This window comes from Fukomys damarensis, unplaced genomic scaffold (genome assembly GCF_012274545.1).
Source record: "Fukomys damarensis isolate Sample0158 unplaced genomic scaffold, DMR_v1.0_HiC HiC_scaffold_22, whole genome shotgun sequence".
Taxonomy (NCBI): Eukaryota; Metazoa; Chordata; class Mammalia; order Rodentia; family Bathyergidae; genus Fukomys; species Fukomys damarensis.
In genome coordinates, this window is record NW_022900934.1 from 25,584,460 (window position 1) to 25,612,379 (window position 27,920).

At 45.2% G+C, this 27,920-nt stretch overlaps 1 protein-coding gene across 11 annotated transcripts in view; it reads right to left on the bottom strand.

Moving 5' to 3' along the window:
• Nucleotides 1–24,319, bottom strand: part of Efcab8 (EF-hand calcium binding domain 8) — a 78,615-nt gene extending 54,296 nt beyond the window's left edge. For 6 of the 11 annotated variants that reach the window (XM_033767044.1, XM_033767045.1, XM_033767048.1 and 3 more), the window contains exons 1-9: nucleotides 22,666–23,732; nucleotides 18,977–19,028; nucleotides 16,899–17,061; nucleotides 14,772–14,890; nucleotides 11,771–11,874; nucleotides 4,922–5,057; nucleotides 4,205–4,301; nucleotides 1,127–1,211; nucleotides 474–598 (exon numbers count right to left, since the gene is read on the bottom strand). In XM_033767044.1, the coding sequence (XP_033622935.1) occupies nucleotides 474–598; nucleotides 1,127–1,211; nucleotides 4,205–4,301; nucleotides 4,922–5,057; nucleotides 11,771–11,874; nucleotides 14,772–14,890; nucleotides 16,899–17,061; nucleotides 18,977–19,028; nucleotides 22,666–22,742 (958 nt within the window). In that variant the 5' untranslated portion in view covers nucleotides 22,743–23,732. Of the gene's footprint in view, nucleotides 1–473; nucleotides 599–1,126; nucleotides 1,212–4,204; nucleotides 4,302–4,921; nucleotides 5,058–11,770; nucleotides 11,875–14,682; nucleotides 14,891–15,655; nucleotides 15,793–16,898; nucleotides 17,062–18,976; nucleotides 19,029–22,665; nucleotides 23,733–24,305 lie in introns of those variants that run through there. The other 5 variants (XM_033767043.1, XM_010628419.2, XM_033767042.1 and 2 more) reach the window with 5 other exon arrangements.
• Between the last annotated feature and the right edge of the window lie 3,601 nt (nucleotides 24,320–27,920).

Below are 27,920 nucleotides of genomic sequence, written 5' to 3' on the forward strand. Positions count from 1 at the left end.
GCAAGCCCACTACAAGTGGATTCAAGGGGCTATAACAATAGCTGCCTCTTATGGCAGCAGGCAGAGATTACAGAAGGCAGACACCCAAATTTATTCAAGTTCCTTCCAAGTCAGGCAGTCTCCCAGGTCCCCCATCCCACCCACCCAAAAGCAGCTCAAGTCCAACAAGAGCAGAAGCCAACTCACAACACCACTTGAGGAAGTACTTGGGATGCCCAGCCTCCAGAGGCAACAGGGACTTCCCCAGTCATGGCCACATGCATCACTCTTCTTGGCTGAGGACAGTCCTGCAGCACCCCACCAACTTGCACAAGCTCCTGCCTACAGGAAACTGCTAAGCCCAGCAGCCTGCCTACCCTCTGAGCTCTCAGGGCCAGAGCAGGGAGAGGGAGAGGGCTGTGGGACCTGGGCAGCTTAGCAGCTGCTCCTACCCTCACTCCAGGTCCAGGCCCATTCCCGAGCCTCTCAGTTACCCCATTTGGAGATCCTGGGAAGGATGTGAGGGTTGAACAGCCCACTGGCCACATTGTCGGAGGTGAAGATAATGACATTGCCCTTGGTGTCCCCAAGGCAGAACACACCTTTGTGATAATCAGACCTGAGGAAAGATGGAGACAGAGGAGGCTGTGGAGCCTCACCTGTCCTGGTCCCCTCCAACAAGCCCTTCCACCTTGAGAATAAGGACATTTCCCATCAACCTCCCATCCTTGCCCTAGACCACGGTGCCAAGCTGAAAGCACAAGCCCCATGGCCCAGATCCAGGCCACCCTTGAACCGGAATTCAGTATTTTGTTTTGACCAAAATTAATCCCTAGTGCTCTGACTGCTCTCTGACAAATCATCTCCCCTTAAGACTACGATGGTCCCAGAGTGCTCAGTCACATCAGGAACAGGGCTGGATGGCTACGTGGGGGAAGGAGAGGAAGCAATGACTCCAGGCCAGAGCGATCCTAAAGGTGGTCCCAAGAGAGCAGCAGCTTGAGGGGAAAAGGACACAGGACCCACAACCAGTGGGGAACAGATCTTCCCAAGCCTATTCCCAAGGGCCTCTCTGTGGCCCCAGCCTTACCTGCTCAAGGGATGTGGCAGCTGCCGAGACCCTTCACCCTACTCCTTTGGGACTCACCAGTAGTCCATGACCAGGATGCAGCTGTCCAGTTCAGTAAAGGTGAAGGCCCGGACACACTTATAGTTACTGATATCAAAGAACTCTGGAGAAGACAGAAGAGAGGGCACACACATGGGCCAGCGTGGGGTCTGGGGGTGGTGAGCAGCCTCACCGCATCGCTCTCAGCCCTTCAACCTTTGCCCTTAGAAGGAATCCATAAACCCACTCAGCCAGAAACCGCTGCAAACTCCCCCACAGCTTCCGTGCAACCAGAGTAAGATTCCCAGTGCCTGACCACAGCCCGCAAGGGCTGATGTGAGGAGCCTGTGGACCTCCACAATCCCAGCTCTCCCACTCTATGGGGCCCCCACTGCTGCTGCCTCCACCCAGCCCATCAGGCTCCAGCCATGCTGGCCTCTCAGGCCAGACACACCAAGCTTAACTCACACTGGGCCTCCTCACTCACCAGCTCCAGCTAGAACACCCTAGATTCCAAGAACAGCTCAACGTCCCTCCTCAGAAAAGCCTTCCCCACCTAACCTGGATCCTGCTGCCATTCACTCCCATCCACTTTATCTCAACTTCTAAGTAATTTTTGTTTTGTTTGGGCCCCAGGTTCTGCCTCTTCTCTGGAAGATGGGCTCAATGCGGGTAAGAAGCACCTGAAGTCCTGTAGTCACCACAGTGCCTAGCACGGTACTGGGGCTCTGCAGGTGTTTGCTGAGTGCTACAGCTGTGGCAAGCAAGTAAAGGAACAAGTGCTGAGCCCTGGATGCTGCACATAGCTAGAAGCCTCTGTCCCTCTGGCTCCAGCTACCCATTTACACTCATTCTGTACGTTTCTGCAGGTGCTGGGGACAGACAAAAACAGCCCACATCTTCATACCTCACCCAGCTCCTCACCCCACTGCTGCAAAACCCAGACAGAGGCCAAGTAAGTGCATTATACACACATGCATCACAGGGGACATCCCGAGGGAAAGGGGAGTGTGCAGAGCTGGCTTCCTGCAGGCTCACCCCTCCCTCACCATGGATCCTGCACCAGCCCCCAGCAGACTCTCTCTTGAAAATATGAAAGCCTCCAATGGGGCCTTTATGTGCAACTGCCTCAAATTTAAACTCCCCTAGTCCTGGCTCCTTCCAACAAATGGGGCCTCCGTTCAGCTTCCGGCGCTGACGTCCTCTTCTGAATGGAAGGCCCTCACCCCTCTGCCTCCCTACAGGGCCTGGAGCTGCAGGCCACAAAAGGAGGCCTGGCTGGGTGGAGTCACAGAGGTTGCAGCTCACACTGGTGCCACGTCCACCTCTGGCCTGGCCCGAGTGCACCAAGTAGAAACAATAGCTGCCCAGCCAGGGGGGCTATGGTAACAGGGTACTCCCTAAGATGGGGCTGATGCCAAGTTCTCAGGAGGACCTGGAGACCACTCCTGGAGCCCCATGACCCCAGACTGCTCAAGCCCTTGCTGACTGACTGCGTTCTCTGTACCACACAACTTGTCCTCATGATGAGTTCACTACTGACAATGCAGTCAGCACCTACTATATGCCAGCCTGTACACCAGGAACTTTGGACACCTAGAGGAGTCACTAAATCACACTCACCCTGGGAACGTGTATTTTAGCCCCCTTTTAAATTGAGGCACTGGGAGGTAAAATAATTGCCCAAAGACACACAGTGACAGAGTGGCAAAACCAGGTCTTGTTCCAGAACAGCTGCTCTCTATCCTCCCTCTTAGCCCTGCCCTGTGAGCTATAGTTTCACACACGAATCTCCTCTCCCTGACTTTACAAGTGTAATCCTTCCCTCACTCACCCACCATCCACTGAAAAGCACCAAGCCTCAAGGAGGCACCAGGCACCGAGGCCAAGCAGAGTAGAACAGCTGCAGTCCCTTACTCACAACGCTTCTGGTCTGAAGGAAGAAACATGCAAAACAGAATGACACTTAAGTGTGTGACTACACGCGAATGGGACCTTGAAGGGGAGAGGGATGACATCAGAAGATCCTTTTAACAGAGGAACCTGACTTGGACAGGTGGTCACGGAGGGCTCCCTGGAGGAAGTGACACATGAGATAAATCCCAAAGGAAAACTAGAAGCTGTGTAGTGGAGAGAGGTGCAGGGGGGACAGCAGAGGCCATGGTGCCCACTGGAGGATGTGAAAGGAGGCCGCAGCATATAGAAAAAAAAAAGACCAGGGGACAGCAGGACCCCATGAACCAAGTTAAAGATCCTACTTCCATCCTAAGAGCAATGGGATACATTGAAAGCTCTCTTCAGAAAGGCATTTTAAAAGCTCATCATGCATTTTAAAAGCTAATCAGCTCATGCCTGTAATACCAGCTACTTGGGAGGCTGAGGCAGGAGGATCTTAAGTTCAAGGCTAGCCTGGGCAACTTAGTAAGACCTCGTCTCAAAATAAAGAGGAGTGGAAATGTAGCTCAGTCCTCACTGGATTCAATCCCTAGTTTGAGCTCCTCCTAGCTGCTACCAGCCTTGAGAGGCAGTACAGCAGGCAAGACAAGGCCTCAGTGCTATTCAAGTAAGATGAAGGGAGCAGCAAGAGAGAAGGGAATAAAGTTAGGACTAAAATCAGGACTAAAGACAATCTGTTGCAGTTTCCAGCTTGTACATTTGATTCTGTCCATTATTCACATATTCACTTAGCATTCACTAAGCATCACCTGTCTACAAAGTGGGGCTGGGAGCCAGGCATGGTGGCGCACGCCTGTAATCCCAGCACTGTGGAGGCTGAGGCAGGAGGATCGCTGAGTTTGAGACCAGTCTGGGCTACACAGTGAGTTCCAGGTCAGTCTCAACTACATAATGAGACCCTGTCTCAAAAAACAAAACAAACAAACAAAAAAGTGGGGCCGGGAAGTCAGTAACAGTGACCACCCCCAGTCCTTCTTGTGGCATCTATCACATGCAGCCTCTCGCTAAGCACCTGCTTACTAAGGCCTCTCTACCTGACACTGAGCCCTCCCAGAGGGCTCTTACCAATCTTATAGTTACTCAGCCAACAGATCTCTACCAAATGCAAATGTGTGGATCCCAGAGGTAGTGAGCAGGCCCGAGGAGGCCCCAGGGACTCACCTATCTTCAGTTCAGTAGATGAAACTGCAATGAGGTTCATGTTGTGTAAGCACACCAGGTCAATGACCCACATCTGCTGGTTGTGGAGTTTCCTGAGCTGAAAGAGGAAAAGCAGAGGATGCTGGGGCCCAGGAAGACAGCATTCCGGGAGCACAGCGCCTGCTAACCTGCTCCTGCCACATTCAATCTGAGGTATAAAGAGCTACATAGTGCCTTGGCCAGGGCACAGAGCCGATATGTGGTACAGCCAGGATTCTAACCCTGGTGGTTTGGCTCCAGAGCCCACACTCACAACTGGGGTATTTCCTGCCTGGCCCAGGCAAAAGGTTTGAATCTTCAGGATCTGAGGAAGGTCTGAGTGTGACAGAGAAAGGAAAGGAGGCTGACTTCTAGCAGAGGCGCTTTGCTGGACAATGATGCTACTCACCGAGACAGGGACTCCAGAGAAATGAGCCCTGTGGCCAGGGGAGCTAGCGACACGCTGCTTGCACAAGCTTGCTTAGAGGTATCTACTAGACATCCCAGTGAAGTCCTGCTTAGCAGAAGAGAAGCACAAGACTCCCAAGATGAAGCCAGAACCTGGGCCACCCAAGTCCCGTGACCACAAGCTCAGGCTGCTCTGATCAGGATTTCAAAAGCAATCCCATGCTGGACACATTTTACCTTTACTAAGAAACAGCGCTGCAGCCCCTCCCCACCTGAGCTAGCCCCACTCACCCTAAAGGAGCTAATCGGCAAGAAGGACTCAGACCAGAACTGCAGGACCCCATCCCTGGTGACAGTCAGGAAACGCCCGATCTTCTTGAACCGCTGGATTAAAAACTCTACTTTCACAATCTCACACCCACGCCGTCTATGGACAATAAAAACAAGTAAAAACAAAAAAGGTGGGGGCATCTGCATCAGGACAAAGAACCACAGAGAAGGAAGGTTAGAAGCTAGGAGGAGCACCCGGACTCACACACTCACAGGTTCTGACCAGGAAACTGAGGCTGGCTCCAGGGACGTGGGACTCCACCCACTCCTCCAGATGGGCTAGAGATCCACCAGATCAGTGACAGCCATGAGAAAAGGAGAACCACTGCGGGCTGGGTGTAGAGCACTGGCCTGGTATTTGCAAGACCCTAGGTTCCATCCCTAGCATGGAAGGAAGGAAAGAAAAAAGGGAGGGAGGGAGGGAGGGAGCCAAACATGGTGCTGGTATAAGATGTAGCTCCAAAAGCTCATCCTGAGAAATAAGCCAACTCCCTCACGATGTGGTGGACAGAAGAGACAAGGAGTAAAGACGTTCTGCACAGCTGCTGTTATAGGGAAAATGACCCACAGAGAGTGAACAGAGTGGGGCCTGTGACTGAAGAGGAGGAATAGGACTTTCCAGCTATCAACCTAATACTCTGGGGTAGAGAAGAGAATGGGGTCCAAGACTGGGAGGAATTAGGGCTCCAAGCATCCCCCACTTCACCTCCAGGACATACACCGAGCAGAGCAAACAGCTTCTGGGGGGAGCTGGTATCACAGGATGTCATCTACAGCCTTCACAGAAAACTTTAATACTCCTACCAGTGGCCTCTCTCTTACCCCAAAATTCACAAGCCAGCTGGCTATTAAGGGTCACCATGTTGACTTCCTGATATGGCACTGCACATACTTTCCCACTACATCTGCCCAATCCTTGGACTCTCACAGGGACCCAAGGATGCCCACTTGCCTGGAGTCATGTCCTCGTTACCAGCAGAGCTACAACTAAACCAGGTGCCTTTGCCCTCCTTCAAAGCCCTTTCCAAGCCCTGCCATGAGCATCATCTGACCCACAGCCAAAAATAATCAATGAATGTGAACTTCGGCTGCTGTTGCAACACTACAGAAGAGCAGAGGACTATGTATCTCCTATTGCTGGCCCATTGCTCTGGACAGATGAGGAACAGATTCAGATGCCCCTTCTAGCCTGTGAGGTGCAGACAGGACAAATGAGAGCTCAGATGAGTGAAGACGGCCCCAGGGAACTGTCATCTCAGACAGTCACTAACTGACATCTTGGTTTCCTCATTTGCAGGGGGATAGCTCCTCCATCTTCCAGGACCGCATTAAGTGTCTTGCTATGCAGTGACTTAGGGTCAGTAAAGGTGAGCCAATTCTAAAAGTGACCCTTTCATGAAGACAAATAAACACTATTGGGCTATTTTCTCCATCAAATTGAAAGTGGTCTTTGGGTTTATATGTTGAGCAAATAAGAAGGAAAAAATAAGGAACAAGCTTTGGACATTTTTGTCTCAGGATCTTTAAACCTGCATGGGGTCTAAATATCCCAAAGAAATAGAAAGACCAGTGAAGGCATGACGACATTATACAAAGTATAATGTGGCCATACAATCTTCTATTCTTTCCACTCCTATGCTGTTTTAATAAATGTATTTTAGATATCAGAGTAAAGACTGGCAGTAAAATACAGCCTCCCCCAGACCTGGAATCAAAACATCTGGAAAACAACTACTTACTGAAGAAAAAGAAGTAGATCTCCAGGTTAAGAGCACCAACAGGAGGGCTGGGGATTTAGCTCAGCGGTTCGGTGGCCTGCCTTGCAAGCGCAAGGACCCGAGTTCAATCCCCAGTACCAAAAAAACAAAAAGAGCACCAACAGGAAAAGTAGAGACTACAGAGAAACAACACAATGTAGAGAAAAATTTTTAAAAACTCCAATGTGGACCATTAATCCTGGCTCCTGGGAAGGGGGACCTGACACCACCAACATGAAGTAAGCCCAGCTGCAGGGAGGAACAAGGGAGGGCCCTTGCCCTCACTAGCTTCAAGAAAAGCCCACAGTGATTGTAAACTGCAAAACCAGCATGGGTTTTTACTCTCAAGTAAATCCTTCCACATGGCAAACCCGAGTGGGTGAAGAAATCCATTACAGTACCTGCTATACTTGAGATGGTCTAATCAGGAGCCATCTGGAGCCATCTGGGGAGGGGTTGTTTAATAGTGACAGAACCTCTACACTTCAGGGTTTCTGGGGTCACCCTACCACAGTAACTGGGTGAGAGACAGCTGCAGAGGACAAGGGTTACACACAGAACCTCTCAGAGGTTTAAGGTCAGGCCAGGAAGAACCCAAGGGTCCTGCTCTCCGCAGTGAAAAGCCAGGCCACTCTGGGGTAGTTTTTGGACAGTGCGGAGTCTGAAAGTTCTGGCATTAAGCCCAGAGAACTGCTTTCCCCACCCCTATACCCACTGCCTACATCTAGCACAGAACTAGTGGTCTGTCTGCTTTCCCTATCAGCCACCATGATCAGAGATACACCTCAGCTTGGATGGATGCCACAGCCTGGGGTGTACAGACAGAGGGGCTTCTGGAACAAGGGAGTACCTCGCAAGCCCACAAACTGTAAAGCTAGGCAGAGAAAGCAGTAACTTAAGATGCAGAGACATAGAAACTGAAGAGAATAGACCCCTAGGTTAAACACAACTGGCCAAGCACATGCAGTAGGAAAAGTAGGGCAGGACTTGGCATTCACACACAAAAACAGGAGTATGGAAACAAAATAGAACTTAGTAGTGACTCATTATCCCTCCTTCATACCTAGTGGATTCCAATACTAAAGATGAGGGGGGTAGGGGAAGAGTAATAAAGGAAAAGAAAAAAATAAGAGAAATTGAAAAAATGGAAATAAAGTGTTTGTAAACAGGGAGGGGAGGAGGGGGTGAAGGGAGGGTAGGGACAAGGGGAAAAAATGAGAACCAAGACCTGTCATGCAAAGGTACAAGATCCCAATAATGAATGCAACTGTACTGTATACCTAAAATGTACCAATAAACTCAATGAGAGAGAAAAAAAAGATCCAACGGGAAAAAAATGACTCATTAAAAAAGAGAGGAGGGCCAGGCATGGTGGCGCACGCCTGTAATCCCAGCACTCAGGAGGCTGAGGCAGGAGGATCGCTGTGAGTTCGAGACCAGCCTGGGCTACATAGCGAGTTCCAGGTCAGTCTCAACTACATAGGGAGACCCTGTCTCAAAAAACAAAAACAACAAAAAAAAAAGAGAGAGAGAGGAGGGCTGGGGATAGCTCAATGGCACCGTATCTGCCTTGCAAGTACAAAGTTCTGAGTTTGATCCCTAGTACCAAAAAAAAAAAAAAGGAAATTTTTGGACTCATTTACTTTTCCTTCATTAAGTTTTCTTCACAAAATTTGGGGTTTTGTTTGGTTGGTTTGGCACCAGGGATCGAATGCTGGGCCTTGCACTTGCAAGGCAGGTGCAGTGCCACTGAACTAAATCTCGGCCCTTCTTCATTAAGTTTTGGAGACCTGGCCGGATTTAATCTGTGTGGGGTTTGTTTCTTTTTTTATTCTTTTCCATTACTTCTATTTTTTTTGTTGTTGTTGTTGATGTTTTGAGACAGGGTCTCACTATGTAGGTGAGACTGACCTGGAACTCACTATGTAGCCCAGGCTGGGCTCAAACTCACAGCGATCCTCCTGCCTCAGCCTCCCGAGTGCTGGGATTATAGGTGTGTACCACCATGCCTGGCCTACTTTTATCTATTTTCTTTTACTCCTTAATAGGATCCTTTAACTCATTTTCTTCTCCTCATCCTGTTTTTTTAAGCTTTACTTTATTTCCCCTTCCCCACCTTCTCCTCTTTTTTTGGGGTGGGGGGTACCAGGGATCTGACTCGGGTCGTTGCACTTGTGAGGCAGGCAGCGGAGCCACAGAGCTAAATCCCTGGTCATCCATTTTCATTATTACTAGTAAGCATCATCAATCTTCAGATAGTTAGCTGACTAGATTCTGACTCCTGGGAAGATGGAGTGGTGAAGGGCAGAGGAAACAGCCTCTGAGATTTGGTGTCCAGATGCTGGAATATAGCAATGTGAGGAAGAGAAGGAGGGAAGTAGGTCCCCAGGACCCAGCGAGGCTCTAAAGTGAAAAACGAAGCCCACAGGAAGAGCAAGGAGAAGAACGTCAACAAAGAAGAAAGGTGGCAAGCAGCACTTCCTCCCTGAACGCTGACTCACTGTGTGGGGAGGCTCGAGCCTGCAAGATGCAAGTGACTACTGGCAACTCCACAGGCCTCCACAGAGCAGTGGACATAGTGGACTAAAGCGGCTGGTGAGTTATTTGTGTTCAGTTATTCAGGAGGGTGATCAGCCAGTAGCCATCCAGGAGAAGAGCCAACTGAGCTCAGAGCACAGAGCAGCGAGCTGCAGGATGGCTTCACCAGGGTGAGGCAGAACTTAAGAGTTCCACCCAGTAGGAGGTCCAGGAGCTACATTCAACCCAGCGGGGAGCCAGCTCAAGGCGGCAGGAGGCACCCAGATTGCTGCAAGCTGAACAAACTGGGTTTCAGCCTCACAGCCAGAAAGCAGCCTGACTTTCAGAAGTAAAGGTGTAGGCTTGCTGTGATTACCCCCTACCCTGCCATAAATCTACAGCTGGCTTGTTGGGAATAATGAACACGAATCTGTGCCCAATTTGTCTACCAGTGACAGCAGAAACACAACTCGAATAGATTTGTTTTGTTTTGGCTCCATTGTTTGTTCTTGTTTTTATTTTTTTGTTGTTGTTATTGTTGGTACCGGGGATTGAACTTGGGACCTTGTGCTTGCCAAGGCAGGCAGTGGAACCACTGAGCTAAATCCCCTACCCTGTTCTTGTTTTTATTTAAGTGTGAACATTGTTTCTAGTTTTTGTTCTGTTCTGTTCTTGTCTTTATTTCTTCCTTCTCTCTTTCCTTTCTGTAGTCTTCACCAGTTTTCCAGGGTTTGCATAATACTCCTTCGTCCTCCAGCCTTGCTTCTAATCTCTTCTTCTGTTAGTTGACTCTATGTTATTATTGTTGAATTCTTTTCAATTTCAGTGGTGACAGAACTGTTGTACTTAGTAGATATTTAATGCATGTCAACATTTGGTTTATCTTTGTATCTATATTATCATCATAGGTCTCTTTTCTATTGCTAAGTGAGGTACACTAGTAGCTTTTATTGGTTCAACATCTACTTTGTCTTTGATGCTATTATTGTTGCTGATTTCATTGCTATTGCTAACATGGCATAACTATTGCTATTAATGGGTTTTTATTGTATGCCAATATCTGGTTTGCCTTTGTGCCAAAACAATACTGCAGTTCATTTCCAGAGAATCCGGTGCTGGGCCAATTACATCCTCCCCTCCCCACATTAATGAAGGTGGTCTAGTCTTGGGACAGAGGCAAGAGCCTACAGTTAGTCATGCCCAGAGTACATTAGTGGAAAGCAGATACTATCTTAAGAGATCTCCACACTATCAACAAATTCTCTTCACTATAATTGATCCTGAATTCTCAGCACGCATGCATGTCACACACACACACTATGAACAAACATGCAATAAAATGCCTCCAGAAACTCCAATGCCTCCAAGGCTGATCCATGAGGTATCAAGGGGGAGGAAATCCAAAGCCAAACTCCTGATATCAAAGATAATGGACTTAATAAATGATCATTGAGCTTACAGAAGACACAAATAAAATGCTAGATGAGCTAAACAAAATAATACAAAACATGAATGACCAGTCTAGCAAAGAATCAGAGCTCATGAAAAGGTACCAAACAGAAATCTAGGAGAGCAAAAATTTTAGTGAAAAATATGGGAAACAAAAATGATTAGTGTGAGAACAGTGCCAGAACTAGATGACAGGGCTGGTGCAGTAGACCATATACTCAGAGATACCTTAAAAACAAAAGATCATGGAAAAAAACAAAAACAAAAGATCATGGAAACAAATCCAACATCTTTGTGCTAGATGGTACAAAGAAGACTAATCTAATGTTAATTAGATTAGTGAAAAATCAGAAGATAACACAAATGGCAAAGAAAAAAACCTGTTTACAGAAATAACAGCAGAAAACTTTCCAACCATGGGGAAAGAATTTAACCACAGATAAGTAAGACAGATAGAATCTCAAACCGCCATAAGAAAAAGAACTTCATGCCTGTAATCCCAGCACTTGGGAGGCTGAGGCAGGAGGATTGCTGTGGGTTCAAAACCAGCCTGGACTACATAGTGAGTTCCAGGTCAGTCTCAACTACAACAGTGAGACCCTGTCTCAAAACAAAACAAAACAAAAAGATGGAGAAATAATGTCTTTTCATGACAGAGTACTTCAACAAATTCATGAAGCCAGCCATGGTGGCACATGCCACCACTCCCAGCACTCAGAAGGCAGAGGCAGGAAGATTGCCAGAAGTTTGAGGCCAGCCTGGGTTTTACAGTGAGTTCTAGGGCAGCCTGCACTACAAAACAAGACCATGCCTCAAAAACAAAACAAAATAAAAAATTCATGCCTACCAAACCAGGACTCCAAAAACTACCCGGGATATCCTACAAATAGACAACGAAACCAATGATGCCAGAAACTCTTAGTGGAATGAATACATTGAGCAGGGTGAGTAGATAAGCAGAAGGGGGAGAAAAACCCACAAAAACCCTGGAAGACTGGCAAAGGGCATCCCTGGGACCTAGGAAGGGGGAGGCTACCCCAGCCCCTGGTTCAGTCACTTCCCCCAAGCCCAGGAACGCACTCCTTACAGGGGGATGATCTGCATAGGAAGGTGGAAGCGCAGGCGATACTGGCTCCTCCTCATCTCTTCCAGGCCCTGGAACTCATGCATCACGTAGTCCATATACTTTGGCTGCCTCAGAAAGCAAGGCAAGGGAGGGAGGGGGTTCCGCATTAGCCATTGGGAGTTCTCGAGGCTGCTTCGCAAGCACTGGCCAGGGTAAGTGGCCAAGCAACAGCCTGTGCTTGACTCTTGAATGTGGGAAGGGTTATTCACAGGCATCTGTAAAGACACGAAGGCATCCCCTCCCTCCTTAGTTCTATCTGTAATGCAAATAAATCTGCCTTCACCTCCACACCTGGCATCTCAATTGTAAGTTCTTTATTCACTTCTACTTTATGGATAAGACCCATGTAAGTATATGTGAGTTGCCTGAATTCACATAGCAAGTTAACAACAGATGTGGGTTCACATACCAAGTTAACCATAAGCCTAGGGCCACTAGGACAATTCTAGGCTATACTGACCAGCCTCATGTTAATATAGCTAGGGCCAATACTCAAGTGAAATAAATAGCACACACATGCGTAAACACCAAATAGTTTCTCTGGTGTGAAAAACTGAAAGTGTAAATAAGGTTCAAACTGTATAATTGATAATGTGAAATAGGAAGGAAAGGTCTAAAGTGGTAGAGGAAGTGGGAAAGGTAGGGGAAAGGAAAGAAGGAAAAAGAAAAAATATAAGAAAGGAAAAAATGGAAACAAAGACTTTGTAAAGGGGTGGAGGGGGTGAAGGAAGGGCAGAGGTAGGGGGAAAAAGTAAGAACCAAGATATGCCATGTTGGGGCCGGGGATTTAGCTCAGTGGTTCCGCCGCCTGCCTTGCAAGCACAAGGACCCGAGTTTGATCCCTTGTACCAAAAAAAAAAAAAAAACCGCCATGTAAAGGTACAAGATCCCAATGATGAATGTAACTGTACTGTATACCTAAAATGTACCAATAAACTCAGTGAGAAAAAAGAAAAAGAAAAATATAGATACACACACACACACACACACACACACACACACACACACACACACTGCCAAAACAAGCCATCATATGAAGCGATCACCAGAAACAGAAGCCAAGTGTGGTGGTGTCCATTTGTAGTATAGCTACTCAATAGGCTGAGGCAAGGGGTATTTCTTGAGCCCAGGAGTTCAATACCAGCCTGGACAAGATAGTAAGACACCCCCCCAAAAAAAGATAGCAAGACCCTGCTTTAACAAAATAAATAAATGTTTAAAAGAAAAAAAAGGAGCTATTATGAAGGATCATTTTTCCAAGCATTATGGCACACTCCTGTAATCCTAGTTAGTGAGGAAGCCGAGACAGAAGGGTCACAAGTTCAATACTAACCTGGGCACCTTGGGAAGATCTTGTCTCAAAAAAAGGGGTGGGCCCTAGGGATACAGCTCACATCTATCGGGTTCAATCCCCAGAACTGCAAGCAATCAGGGCTGAGGATGCAGTCCTATGGTACAGTGGTTGCTTAGTACACAAGGCCCTAGGTTTAACCTCCCATACTGTGGGGGGAGGAGGGAAGAGCAGCAGCAGCATTGTGTAGACAATGGAGAATGCTAGAAACATATTCATTATACAATGTTAAGAAAAATAAGCCAAAAAAGTAAATTTAAAGAATAAAATCTGGGGCCAGGCGTGCTAGTGCATGCCTGTAATCCCAGCACTTGGGAGGCTGAGGCAGGAGGATCGCTGTGAGTTTGAGACCAGCCTGGGATACATAGTGAGTTCCAGGTCAGTCTCAACTACATAGTGAGACCCTGTCTCAACCCCCGCCCAAAAAATAAATAAAATAAAATCAGGGGGCCAGGGATTTAGCTCAGCGGTGCTGCATCTGCCTGGCAAGCACAAGGTCCTGAGTTCCATTCCCAGTACCAAAAATAAAAAGTAAATAAATAAAAAATAAAACCTGGAATGAATACCTAAATCAAGGTGGAGGTATGCTACAGTAGCTAACTCAAGGATCTTTGAGACAGAACTCCGAGTCTGAATATTGGCCCAACTAACTAGCTCTGCAACCCTGAAAGAGTTCCCCAACTTCTCTGACTCAGTTTCCCAAACCTGTCAAACAACAGCACATGCCCCATAGGATTCCTGCGAGGTTTAAGCAAAATAATACAGTGTTTAGCAGTGCCATCTTTTCTACATAAATATATCAGACTATGTTTTTTGGGGGGAGGTATCGTTTTTATTTGCAGTACTGGGAACTGAACCCAGGGTCTTCATAATGACCTACATCCTCAGTCCATTTTTTAATTTTTATTTCAAGACAGGGTCTTGGCTGAGTTGCCCAAGCTGGGCTGCTGGAACTTGTACTCCTGTCTCAGCCTCCCAAAGAGCTGGGATTACAGGCATGTGCTACTGTGTCTGGTTCAGTGTTTTGTACTTTTTTGTATTTTTAAATGCTATGTACTCCTTGCAGGACCTTTCTGAGGTGGTATGGGGGTTGGAGGACACTGAGAAAAGGTCTCACTATGTAGACTAAGCCAGCCTTGAATTTACATTCCTCCTTTCTCAGCCTTCCAAGTGCAGGGACTGCTGGTGTGTATCACCATGCTTAGCTCTAAGAATATTTAGAATCAGAAAACAACAAAATCACTATTATTATTATTGTTCCATAAAACCCTGACATTTTTTTGATTTTACAGCCATAGGGTTGGCCTATTCCTGAGTGATCATAAAGGACCATGGCACTGATTTGGATCCCTCTAGGCAGCACACAGGAGAGCCACATTGGCAGGTGGGGATGCCCCATGAGGTCTTATGCAGGAGCCACTGACACATCGTACTTCCTCCCACCCCGGGAGCATGTGTTGCAATCAGAACCCCAAGGCTCCCCCAGCTAGAGCAGAACACAGGGAGGCTTTCTGATGCTCACTGCCTGCCCATCTTCACACCTCCAACATGGACTGTACCCTCCAGCACTGCTCCACTCGGCCACCTGAGGCAGCAGGGACACCTCCTCACCCAGGTGATGAAGCCATTACCATCCGAATCCACCTTGAAAAACAGTGTCTCCAGCATCTCATTGGATACATCGCTCAGAACCTTCTTCATGCTCCTGATGAAAGTTTCCAGGTTCATGGCTTCAGAGAGATAAGAACATTAGCACTCAAGTCACTCAGCACCCCCGCGGGCCCCAAGTGTCCCTAGGAACCTGCATGCTGAGGAGTTTCATCCCAAGGGAGAGATCAAGCTCTACAGAAAGAAAAATAAAGCCTAAACATGCAAAAAATAAGGGAAGGTTTAGAAAGCCATAGAACACTTGGAACAATACCCAATTAACACCACCATCAGTGTTTTTAAAAAGTGAGAAAGATCTTATTATATTTTTATGAAAATATCTCCAGAATTTACATATATTAAGTGAGAAGCAACGTAGAGAACTTGCTAATAACTAATTTTAGGAGCTGGGGTGTGGCTCCGTGGCAGAGCCTTGCCTAGCACACTCAAGTCCCGGCTTTCCCTGGAGCCAAGCAATGGCATAGAAGTCCATGAGAGGACAGAAGTCTATACAGCAACATAGAAACATTCTTTAGATGAACATTAAGAAGGGCCTGAAATGACATACATAAATATAGTTCCCAACTGAAGCTTTTTCAACTTTATAATCATATACATACAACCACTGTTTTTCACTTTCAGCACAATATTCATAAATTACATGAGATATTCAATACTCTATTATGAAATATGCTTTGTGTTAGATGCTTTTGTCCAACTGTAGGCTCATGCAAGTATTCTGAGCACTTTTAATTTAGCCTAGGCTAAGCTGCAATGGTTAACAGGCTAGGTGTATTAAATGAATTTCAACTTGAATATTCAACTTACACTAATTTATCAGGACGTACCCTTGTAGTAAGTCAGGGAGCATCAGTATAGTGTCATTAGAGACATATAATAAAAACACATGCAGCCAGATGTGGGGAGACTTAAGGAAGCCCTTGGATGTCAGCTTGGTGTTCACATCTTCCTGTTGTCCCCCCTGCTGGGGGGGAGGGGGACATGGTTTGTAACTTGCTTCTAGCAGCAAATCCTGACAGAGGTGAAAGGCAGGGTATATGAATCTCTGTACGTATTATTACATGATTCTGTTATATGCGATTTATATCCTGCTAGAGTTGTTCTCTCCGTTCTTGGGTTGAGCCTTGCCAGTAGTTATGCTGAAGTCTTACACAACAAGGACTGTGGATGGCTTCTGGAAGCTGAGGGCAGTCTCCTACCAATAGCCAGGAAGACATGGAAGCCCTCACTACTGCACCTAGAATGAATTCTGCCAACAAGCTGAGTGAGCTTCTAAGTAGGTTCTTCCTGGTAGAGCCACAAATGACACTGCAGCCCCAGCTGACTACAGCTCTGAGAGACTATGAGCCAAAGGGCCAGCTCAGCTATGCCCACAATTCTGACACATCAAAACTGTGAGGTGTGTGTTGAATCAAGCAACCAAGACTGTGGGAGTACCATCCACAATAGTACATAATAAGCCACACACATGAAACTGGAAGAAAAGGCACCCAAATGCAAACAGTGGTTGCATGTGGGTGTTTTTGGACTAGGTGCATTTGGACTGGGTGTATTTTCTTCTAGATCTCAAATAGCTTCCAGTATGATTACACAACCTACACAATGATTAAAAGTTTTAAACAAGATGCTGGATACAAACCAATATACTTGTCAGAGCTGGGCGTGGTGGTGCATGACTGTACCACCACCACTCTGGGAGGCTGAGGCAAGAGGATCAGAAGTTCAAGCACAGCCTGGACAACTTAGTGGAACCCTGTCACAAAAAATAAAGGGCTAAAAAATAAAATAAAAATAAAGGGCTGGGGCCAGGGATTTAGCTCAGTGGTGCCACCACCTGCCTCGCAAGCAGAAGGTCCAGAGTTCAATCCCCAGTACCAAAAAATAAATAAATACAGTAGTAAAAATAAAATAAAAGGCTAAGGCTGTAGCTCAGTGCAAAAGCCCGGGTTCACTCCCCAGTACTTTCAAAATGGGGGAAGGGGAACTCTGTCAGATCTGAGCCCTCCACATACCCCAAATACTGGATCCTGTGTAGCAGTCACAATGACTGAGTCCACAGTGTGGCTTTACCTCTACTGGAGCCAATTCCCTCCTCAAATATTTTCTCCATCTCAGCCAGATGCAACCCAGTAAACAGTTGAGTACTCGGTGGAGTGTCAGGAATATGGCTAAGGATGATGGATGGTGGGGAACTAGGAGTCCCCTTGTCCTGGAATTCACCTGGGATAGATAGCTGGAACGAGAATGATTACAAAAACCAGGGACTGACAGAGTTTGTTTCCTGTGCCAAACATTTCTCAGCACATCCTAAACAGAGAATCTTTGGGGAAAGAACAGGCTAACTAGTGTTATGATGTTACTGATAGAAACAAATTAAATTTCACTTATTTGCTTCCACTTTTAGGCTTAGGAAGATCAAGAAAAATCTAGGCCAGATGTAATGGAGCACAACTGTAACCCAACATTCTGGGAGGCTAAGACAGGAGGATCTCAAGTTTGAGTCCAGCCTGGGCAACTTAGCAAGATCCTGTCTCAAAATAAAAAAGGGCTAAGGATATAGGCTTATATGCAAAGCTGTAGGTTCAATCCCCAGTACTACAAGAAAAGGGGAAGGGGAAGGGCAGTGGGAGTGAGGGGAGGAACAGGAGGAAAGTGGGGAGGGGAGGAGAGGGGAAGGAAGAAGAGGGGAGAGAAATCTAGATTGCAGGGTCAGATGTAGCTCAATGGTAGCGCAGCAGCCTAGCGTGTATGAAGCCATGAGTTCGGTCCCAACACTGAAATGGTAGCACATCTCCTAACTTTGGGAGTTAAGCCCCGCCAAAACAACAAATACGTACATCCTCCTGGGAGTGCTCATTAATTCACTCACAGTTCCCACATATTTGTTGGGTTCCAGGCACTGTGGATACAACAGTAAACAAAGCGGAGAGTCCCTGCCTTCATGAAGTCCAGCAAATGAAGGCATTGATGTCCTTACCATCTCCCCAGACCCTGAATTTAGAAATCTCAGCACCATGTTAGTGCCTCCGTTCTTCCTGTACATTCTTACTGGGATCCATCTCCTACAACGAAGCCATCCTCTCCCAACCCCTGCTCTATTCTTGGGCAAATAGAATCACCTCTGCCCGTCCCTTCCAAACCACCTCCCAATGCTGACACTCGTCATCTTCCTATAAAGTAAACGTGCCTTTATCTGCTCTGACACTCCACGGTGACTCCTTCTACCCCAACTCCTGAGCTTGGGTTTTAAAGCCCTTCATAATCTAGCCCTGACTTGTCTCAGTTCCAGCTAAACCATCTATTCTCTGCCATCCTTAACATAGCAAGTGTTCCACTTCTACTCTCACCATCCCCTATACACAGTCCAGGCCTTTGCCACACAGAAACTTCCACCCATTCCTCAGGGTCTGGCTAAATGGCACTGTCTCCACAGAGCTTTTCCTTGACTCCCAGTAAGAAGCACCACTGCCACCTTCACCTTCCCAGCTCTTTGTTCATTCCTTCTACTCACAGCATGGATGTATGCACACATACAATGTAGTATGAGAAGCACATGAGCAGAGTTCAGAGCTCTAGGTTAGAATTCTGCCCGATTCCCTACATACAAGCTACTTTTATCTGAGGCATACTACAGCACTGCTCTGAGCCAGATTTCCCCACCTGCAAAACAGAGAACCACAAGGTTGTGATTAAGACGGAAAATACATAAAAGCCCAGCTTCAGAACTGACAGCACGTATCATTCATCTTACAGTGAGCTTTCTGAAGACAATCATTAATTTACCTTTAACTTGATCTTAATTTGTATTATTTGTTTTACCCAGCCCCCCAAGGCAATTACTAGATACTCAATATATATAAAAGTTCATACAGCCCGTGTCATTGTTATCACAGCTTTGCAGGACATAAGTATATTCCACATAGGGGCTGTGGACTGACAGCCTCAGTGTGTTACATCTGGCCCAAGTAGTAATTTAAAAGGAAAACCAGCCTGCTTTCAGTACACACTTAAGTTACCTACCTGGCCCTGTCTCTTGAGTTGGCCATGGTGAATGCAGAGACCAATAGACAGCTATGCTGATGAGTGTTGGTCACTTTGGGTGGCTCTGGAATGCCCTCTCCCTTTATTCATACTAATAGTCTGCTTACCTTTTCAGGTTGAGGGCTCTCTTCTAAGTCCTCAGGAGACATTTGTCTTGACCTAAAATAGGGAGTTATTTTAACTCCAGTCTTTCTAAGGACCATGTGGGAAACAGAGCTAGCCAGTTAAAGAAAAAGCATTAAAGAAAACAGGGTCAAGGGAGAGGGTGGCTGCCCCTTACCCATGAGCACTCCCAGTAAACAACCCCTTTTCCTATCAAGACTGCTCCAGCAGGCAACTTCCTGCAAGTTGACAAATGAGCCTTTCCTCCTGATGGAGAGCTGTCGTCTTACTGACAACTTATTTCACTCCTGACTTCACAGCTGGGGCTTCTTTAAAGGGCTCACACTTTATATCTATAAACTAGAAAGGCCTTAGGGAGCCATGTGGTATATGAAGAAATTCTGATGAGGATGAGGTCCAGAGGCGGGGCACATACCCAAAGGTCAAAGGCATGCACCAGAGGTGGGACAGGGCCAGACTAATCCCTGACTTTCCACAGGTATCCTCTCAAACCCTCTTCCAGGCCCTTGGAAATGGGATTGCCTCAGGAGAGCTGAATGAACTCTTCACAGCAGTGCAAGAATCCGGTGAGAGCACACGGGACGGGTCCATCCCAGAGCTCTGCTCTGAGAATTCTGGTCATGTACTGTGTCAGGATACTGAAGCACCAGTCCAGAGTCATCGTCAAGTCCCCCAGGCAGAGCCCAGGGACACTCTAGGATGGTGGGAACAGTCGGGAAACAGGCATTCCTGACATGCACAGAGGACTGGCCAAATGAGCCACTTAGCTTGATGAGAGAGGTTCGGGGAGGCTCAAGGGAGGGAAAAACAACGTAAGAGGAAAAAAAATTAAGAGCAGAATGCAGTATCTTAAATACCTGGCCAGGGAAAATGAACAAAATGTGGACAACTATGAAAATTCTCAGCACAAGATGCAGGGCAAAAAGGAAGAGAAAGACTAAAGACTGGCCAAAAGTGTCCTAATCTAATAATGTTTGACAACAGCTCAGATGTAAGGACTGAGGGAGAAAGATAAGGAAAGAGGTTTAAAAGCCAAGAGCCAGGATGGCTGAGGGAAATCACAAAAACATGTCCAGAAAAAGGAGCAGAGTGAAAATGGTAAATGTGTATACTAGACTGCCTGGTTACAAATAAAACACAAAATATCTGAAAACTGTAGGGGCTGATACTGAGGGAAGGACACATTTAGGGAACAAAAACCAAAATAAACCCAAAAAAGACAGCTAGGAGGATGAAATGTTTTCACAGCCAAGACGATAAGGAATAGAAGTCCATAGAAAACGGCAATTTAGAGGTTACCAGCAAAAAAGGAAAAAAAAAAACAAAAAACACTGCCTAACCGTATTTATAAAACAGATCTTTTGGGGGGGGGGCAGGGATCAAACTTGGGACTTTGCAGCTTGCAAGGCAGGCGGTGGCACCACTGAACTAAATCCCCAGCCCAACAGACCCATTTCTGTCAGTAATATATATATTATGTGTTGGCACGGGATTTAAAAATGAGAGATTAAAGGGGCTGGGGATTTAGCTCAGTGGTTTCAGCACCTGCTTTGCAAGTGCAAGGACCTGAGTTCGATCCCCAGTACCAAAAAAATAAAATAAAATAAAAATGTACTCAATTTAATGGAAGGTGAGATGATAGAAAAATTTTATAGTCTAAATCATTCATCCCTATAATTTTTAATTCAAAAAAGGGTCACAGCAATCTTTTAAGATTTGTTTCGGTGGAATAGGTAGGGTGGCAAAGAATGAATTCCAGCAGGGGGTGATGTTTGGCTCTGGACCATACCTTAATCTCCCACACACCAAACTCCTCACACAAGTCCAGTGGGACATAGGTGACTCCCTTACAGTATGACTCCACTAAAACTCAGGGCCTAGGCCATGGGAACGGCTTGACTGAGACTAATAAATTGCTCTACTGTGTATATAAATTATGAGTACAGAGAAAAATAAGGAACGTTACACATTACTGATTTGGACTCTGGGGAATTAAGGGCTAATATGGGGGAAGAATACAAAAAAGTATACATTAACAAAAGGCATTTGCATTATCATAGTTCTATAAAAAGCAGGTAAACATGGGTATGTATAACGAAAATGATTACCTTTTGCCTTGTTTTAAAGTCTAGATTAACGATAAAAGTTACCACCACCAATGATGGAGGTAAATGACATCACACATTTCCTGAGGTGATACTCATATAAAGCCTGAAGCTAGTGAGGCATGGTCAAACATACCTATAATCCCAGCACTCAGGAAGCTGAGGCAGGGCAGCCACAAGTTTGAAGCCAGCCTGGGCAACACATTGAGTTCAAGGCCAGCCTAAAATAGATGGTGAGACCCTCTCATAAAACCAAAAGTAAACAAAACACCTGAATCTAATTATGAGGAAATAAACCCAAATTGTAACACTGTAACCATGTAACTGGACTTTACTCATTAAAATGCCAGTATCACATGGCAGGCTAAGAAACTGTTGACAGATTAAAGGACCCAACAACTAGAAGCAATGAGTGATTTTTGAATTAGATACCATACTGGAAAAATAATAATTCTTGTAGAGATCATATTTGATGAAATCAGATGAAATGTGAATACAGACTTTATATAACATATTGTATTAAAATGTTTTCTGCTTTTGACAACTATACTATAGTTATAAATACAAATGGATATATTTTAGGATATATACAAAGGGTGTTATTTCTTAAGAAAGTAAAGGGAAAAGATGTCTAATTTATTTTAAAATGCTTCAACAAATAAAAATATAGAGCAAATTTGGGAAAATGTTTATAATTAGTAAATCTGGGAAAATAGTTCTTGGTTCTTGGGGGGTAGGGCTTTTGGTACTGGGAATTGAACCCAGGGCCTTCATACCAAACTACATCTCCAGACGTTTTTTTGAGACAATTTCTCACTAACTCGCCCAGACTGGCCTCAAACTCATGATCCTCCTGCCTTAGCCTCCTAGAGTGCTAGGATTACAGGTGTGTGCCATCGTGCCCAAATTCTTTTCACTATTTTTACAATTAAACTTACTCAACTAAGAGAGCCAAGAGCTCTATGTATGTTTAGAGACTAAGGCAAGCACCAAGCAAAAATAAAAAAGTCACTGGCAACAGAGATCACTCAAAAAAAAGGAAAAGAAAAGGGGGCTCAGGGGTGTGGCTTAGTTGTAGAGGACATCATAGCAAGCATGAGGCATTGGAGTCCTGTCCCCAGCACCACCAGCAACAAAGGGAGGAGGAGGCAGCAGAGAAAAGTACCATTTCTAAACCTGGAGGAAGAAAAAACTGAGGTGGCAGATTCAATTTATATTTACAAGTAGAAAACCAGTAAGAGGGAGCATAAGTCACACCCATGAGCTTCAATCTACTCCTTAAGAGCTGTCTTAACCACAGCAAACTGCAGAGGGGAGGGCAAAGATGGAAAGGTGAGAGCCCCTCAAAGAGCACGCTAGGGATGGGAGGGGAGTAACTTGTGCACTTCAGCACTGGTGGGCAGGCACTTGCAGGGGCCGATGACCGAAGGCAAGGGCATTTGCGGCACTCCCAGAAACATGTAAGAGATGTTCTCTGATTCCCATTCAGGCTCTGATGTCAGGCAAGTGAATCTTAAGCCAAGGTGTCCAATTTTTGTAGGACAACTTTAACCCAAATGTTCACTCACCCAATTTGATCTCCCCTGCTAAGTGTGTTTGAGCATGGGGCATTATCAGTTTTGAATTCCCATCTCAACTGAGACATCTTGACAGCTGCCCTGAGTTCAAGATTGTTCCTCTGTGAAGTTACTGTGTAAATCTGTTGCTACGGAGTTAACTGGTCACATTTAGAACCAGAGAAATAAGAGAATTCCACATGAAGAACATAAATGTAGTGTAAGAATCCACCCCCAAAATCATAAACAGTCAATTTTCTCCTCCAATGTGAGTTGTTCTTTTTATTAATGAAGTTGAAATTATAGAAGACAATGATAGGCTACATAAATTGCCAGGACAAGTATGAATATAAAACAATCTATAGGACAAGTACAGGCACAGAGAGCCCAACAGGAACCACAGGTAATGCCAGGGAGCCCTATTATAAAGCAGGGCTCATCCAAAGCAAAAGGCCCACTGGCTCCCAAAGTTGGGACAACAAAGGCACATCAGCTCCCTGACACCCTCTTTGTGAGTTTCAGCTATGTGAAAAGAGCATGGCCACAAGGGCACTACGTGTGAGATGGGGCTTCCAAATCCAGACTTCAGAGCAGGCCTAGATCTAAAGGCACCAGTGCAAAATGTGGCACAGATGGCAGGACAAGTTGGTAAAAGGCAAGTCTCTTCAGAGCCGTTTCAACTGGAAACAATGATTCCAGATTTTAAAAGAGCACACATTTAAATCAGCAAAATCATATTTCACAAGGAATTTCACATTCTCCCTAGGCTTCTGCTCCTATTTCATCAATAATGGAGATACAAGAATTTTGCCACATAAGTTAGTTTTATTAGAGGATTTAAAACTAGAGGATTAAAAAAAAAGGGGGGGGCTAATGGGGCCAGAGATTTAAGCTCAGTAGTTTCACCACCTGCCTTGCAAGAACAAGGTCCTGAGTTCAGTCCCCAATACCAAAAAAAGGGTGGGAGGGGATAATGGCCTTAAATTTGTTTTCCATTAGATTTTTAGCTCAGTAGATTAATTTCCCAATGGCAATGTCATCAATTATTCTTATGGTGGCTTCTGCAGTTTTCCAATGACACACACTTACTAATAAATGGCAACAGAGATCACTCAAAAAAAAGGAAAAGAAAAGGGGGCTCAGGGGTGTGGCTTAGTTGTAGAGGATATCATAGCAAGCATGAGGCATTGGAGTCCTGTCCCCAGCACCACCAGCAACAAAGGGAGGAGGAGGCAGCAGAGAAAAGTACCATTTCTAAACCTGGAGGAAGAAAAAACTGAGGTGGCAGATTCAATTTATATTTACAAGTAGAAAACCAGTAAGAGGGAGCATAAGTCACACCCATGAGCTTCAATCTACTCCTTAAGAGCTGTCTTAACCACAGCAAACTGCAGAGGGGAGGGCAAAGATGGAAAGGTGAGAGCCCCTCAAAGAGCACGCTAGGGATGGGAGGGGAGTAACTTGTGCACTTCAGCACTGGTGGGCAGGCACTTGCAGGGGCCGATGACCGAAGGCAAGGGCATTTGCGGCACTCCCAGAAACATGTAAGAGATGTTCTCTGATTCCCATTCAGGCTCTGATGTCAGGCAAGTGAATCTTAAGCCAAGGTGTCCAATTTTTGTAGGACAACTTTAACCCAAATGTTCACTCACCCAATTTGATCTCCCCTGCTAAGTGTGTTTGAGCATGGGGCATTATCAGTTTTGAATTCCCATCTCAACTGAGACATCTTGACAGCTGCCCTGAGTTCAAGATTGTTCCTCTGTGAAGTTACTGTGTAAATCTGTTGCTACGGAGTTAACTGGTCACATTTAGAACCAGAGAAATAAGAGAATTCCACATGAAGAACATAAATGTAGTGTAAGAATCCACCCCCAAAATCATAAACAGTCAATTTTCTCCTCCAATGTGAGTTGTTCTTTTTATTAATGAAGTTGAAATTATAGAAGACAATGATAGGCTACATAAATTGCCAGGACAAGTATGAATATAAAACAATCTATAGGACAAGTACAGGCACAGAGAGCCCAACAGGAACCACAGGTAATGCCAGGGAGCCCTATTATAAAGCAGGGCTCATCCAAAGCAAAAGGCCCACTGGCTCCCAAAGTTGGGACAACAAAGGCACATCAGCTCCCTGACACCCTCTTTGTGAGTTTCAGCTATGTGAAAAGAGCATGGCCACAAGGGCACTACGTGTGAGATGGGGCTTCCAAATCCAGACTTCAGAGCAGGCCTAGATCTAAAGGCACCAGTGCAAAATGTGGCACAGATGGCAGGACAAGTTGGTAAAAGGCAAGTCTCTTCAGAGCCGTTTCAACTGGAAACAATGATTCCAGATTTTAAAAGAGCACACATTTAAATCAGCAAAATCATATTTCACAAGGAATTTCACATTCTCCCTAGGCTTCTGCTCCTATTTCATCAATAATGGAGATACAAGAATTTTGCCACATAAGTTAGTTTTATTAGAGGATTTAAAACTAGAGGATTAAAAAAAAAGGGGGGGGCTAATGGGGCCAGAGATTTAAGCTCAGTAGTTTCACCACCTGCCTTGCAAGAACAAGGTCCTGAGTTCAGTCCCCAATACCAAAAAAAGGGTGGGAGGGGATAATGGCCTTAAATTTGTTTTCCATTAGATTTTTAGCTCAGTAGATTAATTTCCCAATGGCAATGTCATCAATTATTCTTATGGTGGCTTCTGCAGTTTTCCAATGACACACACTTACTAATAAAATGCTATATATTTTTCCACTACAACTTACCTTCACTGACTAAAAACTTTATAAACACAGTTACATGGCTAAAATACACTAAAAGTTGTGGGGAGATGTAGTGGCACACACCTGTAATCCCAGCATTCTGGGAGGCCGACACAGGAGGATCAAAAAAGTTCAAATGCAGCTTAAATAAGTTAGACCTTGTCTCAGAACAAAATAGAAATACCAGGGATGTAAGTCAGTGCAAAAGGTCCTGGGTTCAATGCTCAATTCAGGGTGATGGTGAGAGAAACAACAACAGCAACAACAAAGGAAGTAGAAGGGAGGGCATTTTAAGAAAAATCTGCTTAATAAAGTTCTGCTCAAAAATGACTGTAGCCAGGCTCACCTGTAATCCCAGTATTCAGGAGGCTGAGGCAGGAGGATCGTAGTTAGTTTGAGGTCAGCCTGCGCTACATAGTAGTTCAAGGACATCTTAAACTTCACAGTGAGATCCTGTCTCCAGATGACCTTAAGGTTATGCTAGATCTTAAGTCACTAGAAAGTAGTACTTTAAAATATATAAGTGGGGGCTGGGGATTTAGCTCAGTGGTCCTCATGCCTGCCTCATAAGCACAAGGGCTTGAGTTCAATCCCTGGTACCAAAACAAACAAACAAGCAAAATATATAAATGGGCTCCCATTACGAGAAATAATATGGAATATGAACATAAAATACAATTTTTGATAAGCAAGAGAGGAAAGAAATCTGAAAGCCAGTGAAGCATAGATGAGAATAAACCACAAAAGATCCTAAATAAGATGCACTTACGTTTCATACTAAATGATTTGGTAGATGGACATTCTTAACAAGGCTTGCAACCTACAGGAAAAACTAACCCTGTGCTGAATCACTTATTTCTGTCAGTTTCCTCTTTTTAGAGTAAAAATAAAAGTATTCAGTAAAATACAAAAGTTATACAATATTGATTTCACTGTTAGTGAGAATTTTTCAAAAATCCCTGTGTAAGATATATGCACATAATGCCGAGAAGAGCTGTGCTTTTCTCTAGATCAAAATGGTCCTCCCTCTGGCAAAAATTATCATCCAGAGGCAACATTTGCTAGGAATTATGCATTCTCATTCCTTCCTATTCCACTATCCTACTGGCTTTTACAGACCTAAATAACTTATTTCTGAACCAAAGGCTCATCCCACTGAGCCAATGAAATCCCATCCTTTGCAGACCCAAGATATATGGCATGCAAGAGGATCCTGGTTTCAATTCTCAGCCCACGGCCTTCCAACTTCACTACTGTCTCCATTTATTTTGGTAAAGTCCAAAGTGGTGAGTGTGCTAGCCACAGACACCCCCACCCCCATTTGTGGCCTTGGACTTTAGTATCTACACTGCAGTTTGTGAACCACCCATTAATCACCCCACCCCTCAGTACTAGGGACTGAATGCAGGGCCTTCATACTGAGTTATATCCCCTGCTCTCAATGCTTTATTTATTTTGAGTCAGAGTCTCACTACATTGCCCAGGCTATGTTCAAATTTGCAATTTCCCTGCCTCAAGACTCCTACAGTGCTGGGAGTATAGGCAGGTACCACCACACACAAAAGGTTAAATTTTTTAAATTTATCTCTATTCCTACCAGGAACTATCAAGAACCATAGAGCCAGCTTTCAAACGTATCCAAAGGACTGAATCTCACCTATCAAAAAGTTCCCACATCTCATTCCAACAAAACTTGAGTCACCAGGAGATAGAATTACTCTTTCTCTTCTGCATTATATCTTTGCCCAGCCACCCAGCCTTACCAACAATTTACACAGATTACATAAAAGCACAGAAACAAAATCAAGACAGTAAAGAGAGAAATGCTTTCCCTTGAAGCGCAGGGTAACATTCGTATGGACTTGTAAACAGTGACAAAGTGAGTCTTATACTGTATTTTCACTTATGTTTCGTGCTTCCTAGCATCCCCTCTGTATCACCATGGCCTTTCATCTTGCTTCCAGCCACACTGGGCTCTGAGTGAACACTGTGTACTGTACACAATCACACTGTACAGAAGCACACAGCAGCACAACTGTGACAATGTCTGGCAGACACGTGAGCTACTTCCACCTTTGGTTCACATCTACAAATATCTGTGAGATCCGTTCATATCTGTGCAAGTTCACAATTCAAATGTTGTTTGTAAGTCAGGGGCTTACTGTATCAAGAGTGAGAGTTATTTAAACCTTATGAAAATAAAATAAAGATGTAAGGTTCTAGTTTTAGGAACCCTGGCAATCTGGCTCTAAGGCCAGACTTGCTCACCCAGATAACCATTTTAATGAAGTACACAACTATACCTATAACAGAAACAGAAAGTTTCTGTACTCCAAAGAGTAAATTAACTACTTTCCCATTCCGATTAAGCTGAAGAGGAAACAATCACAAATTATTACTACATAGCAATCAGGCTGAAGTCATCTAGGTTAATGACATTAACTATAGTCAAGTTCAGTATAGAATCCTCTTTGGTCCTTTAAAGAGCTTTGCCTACACGTGTGT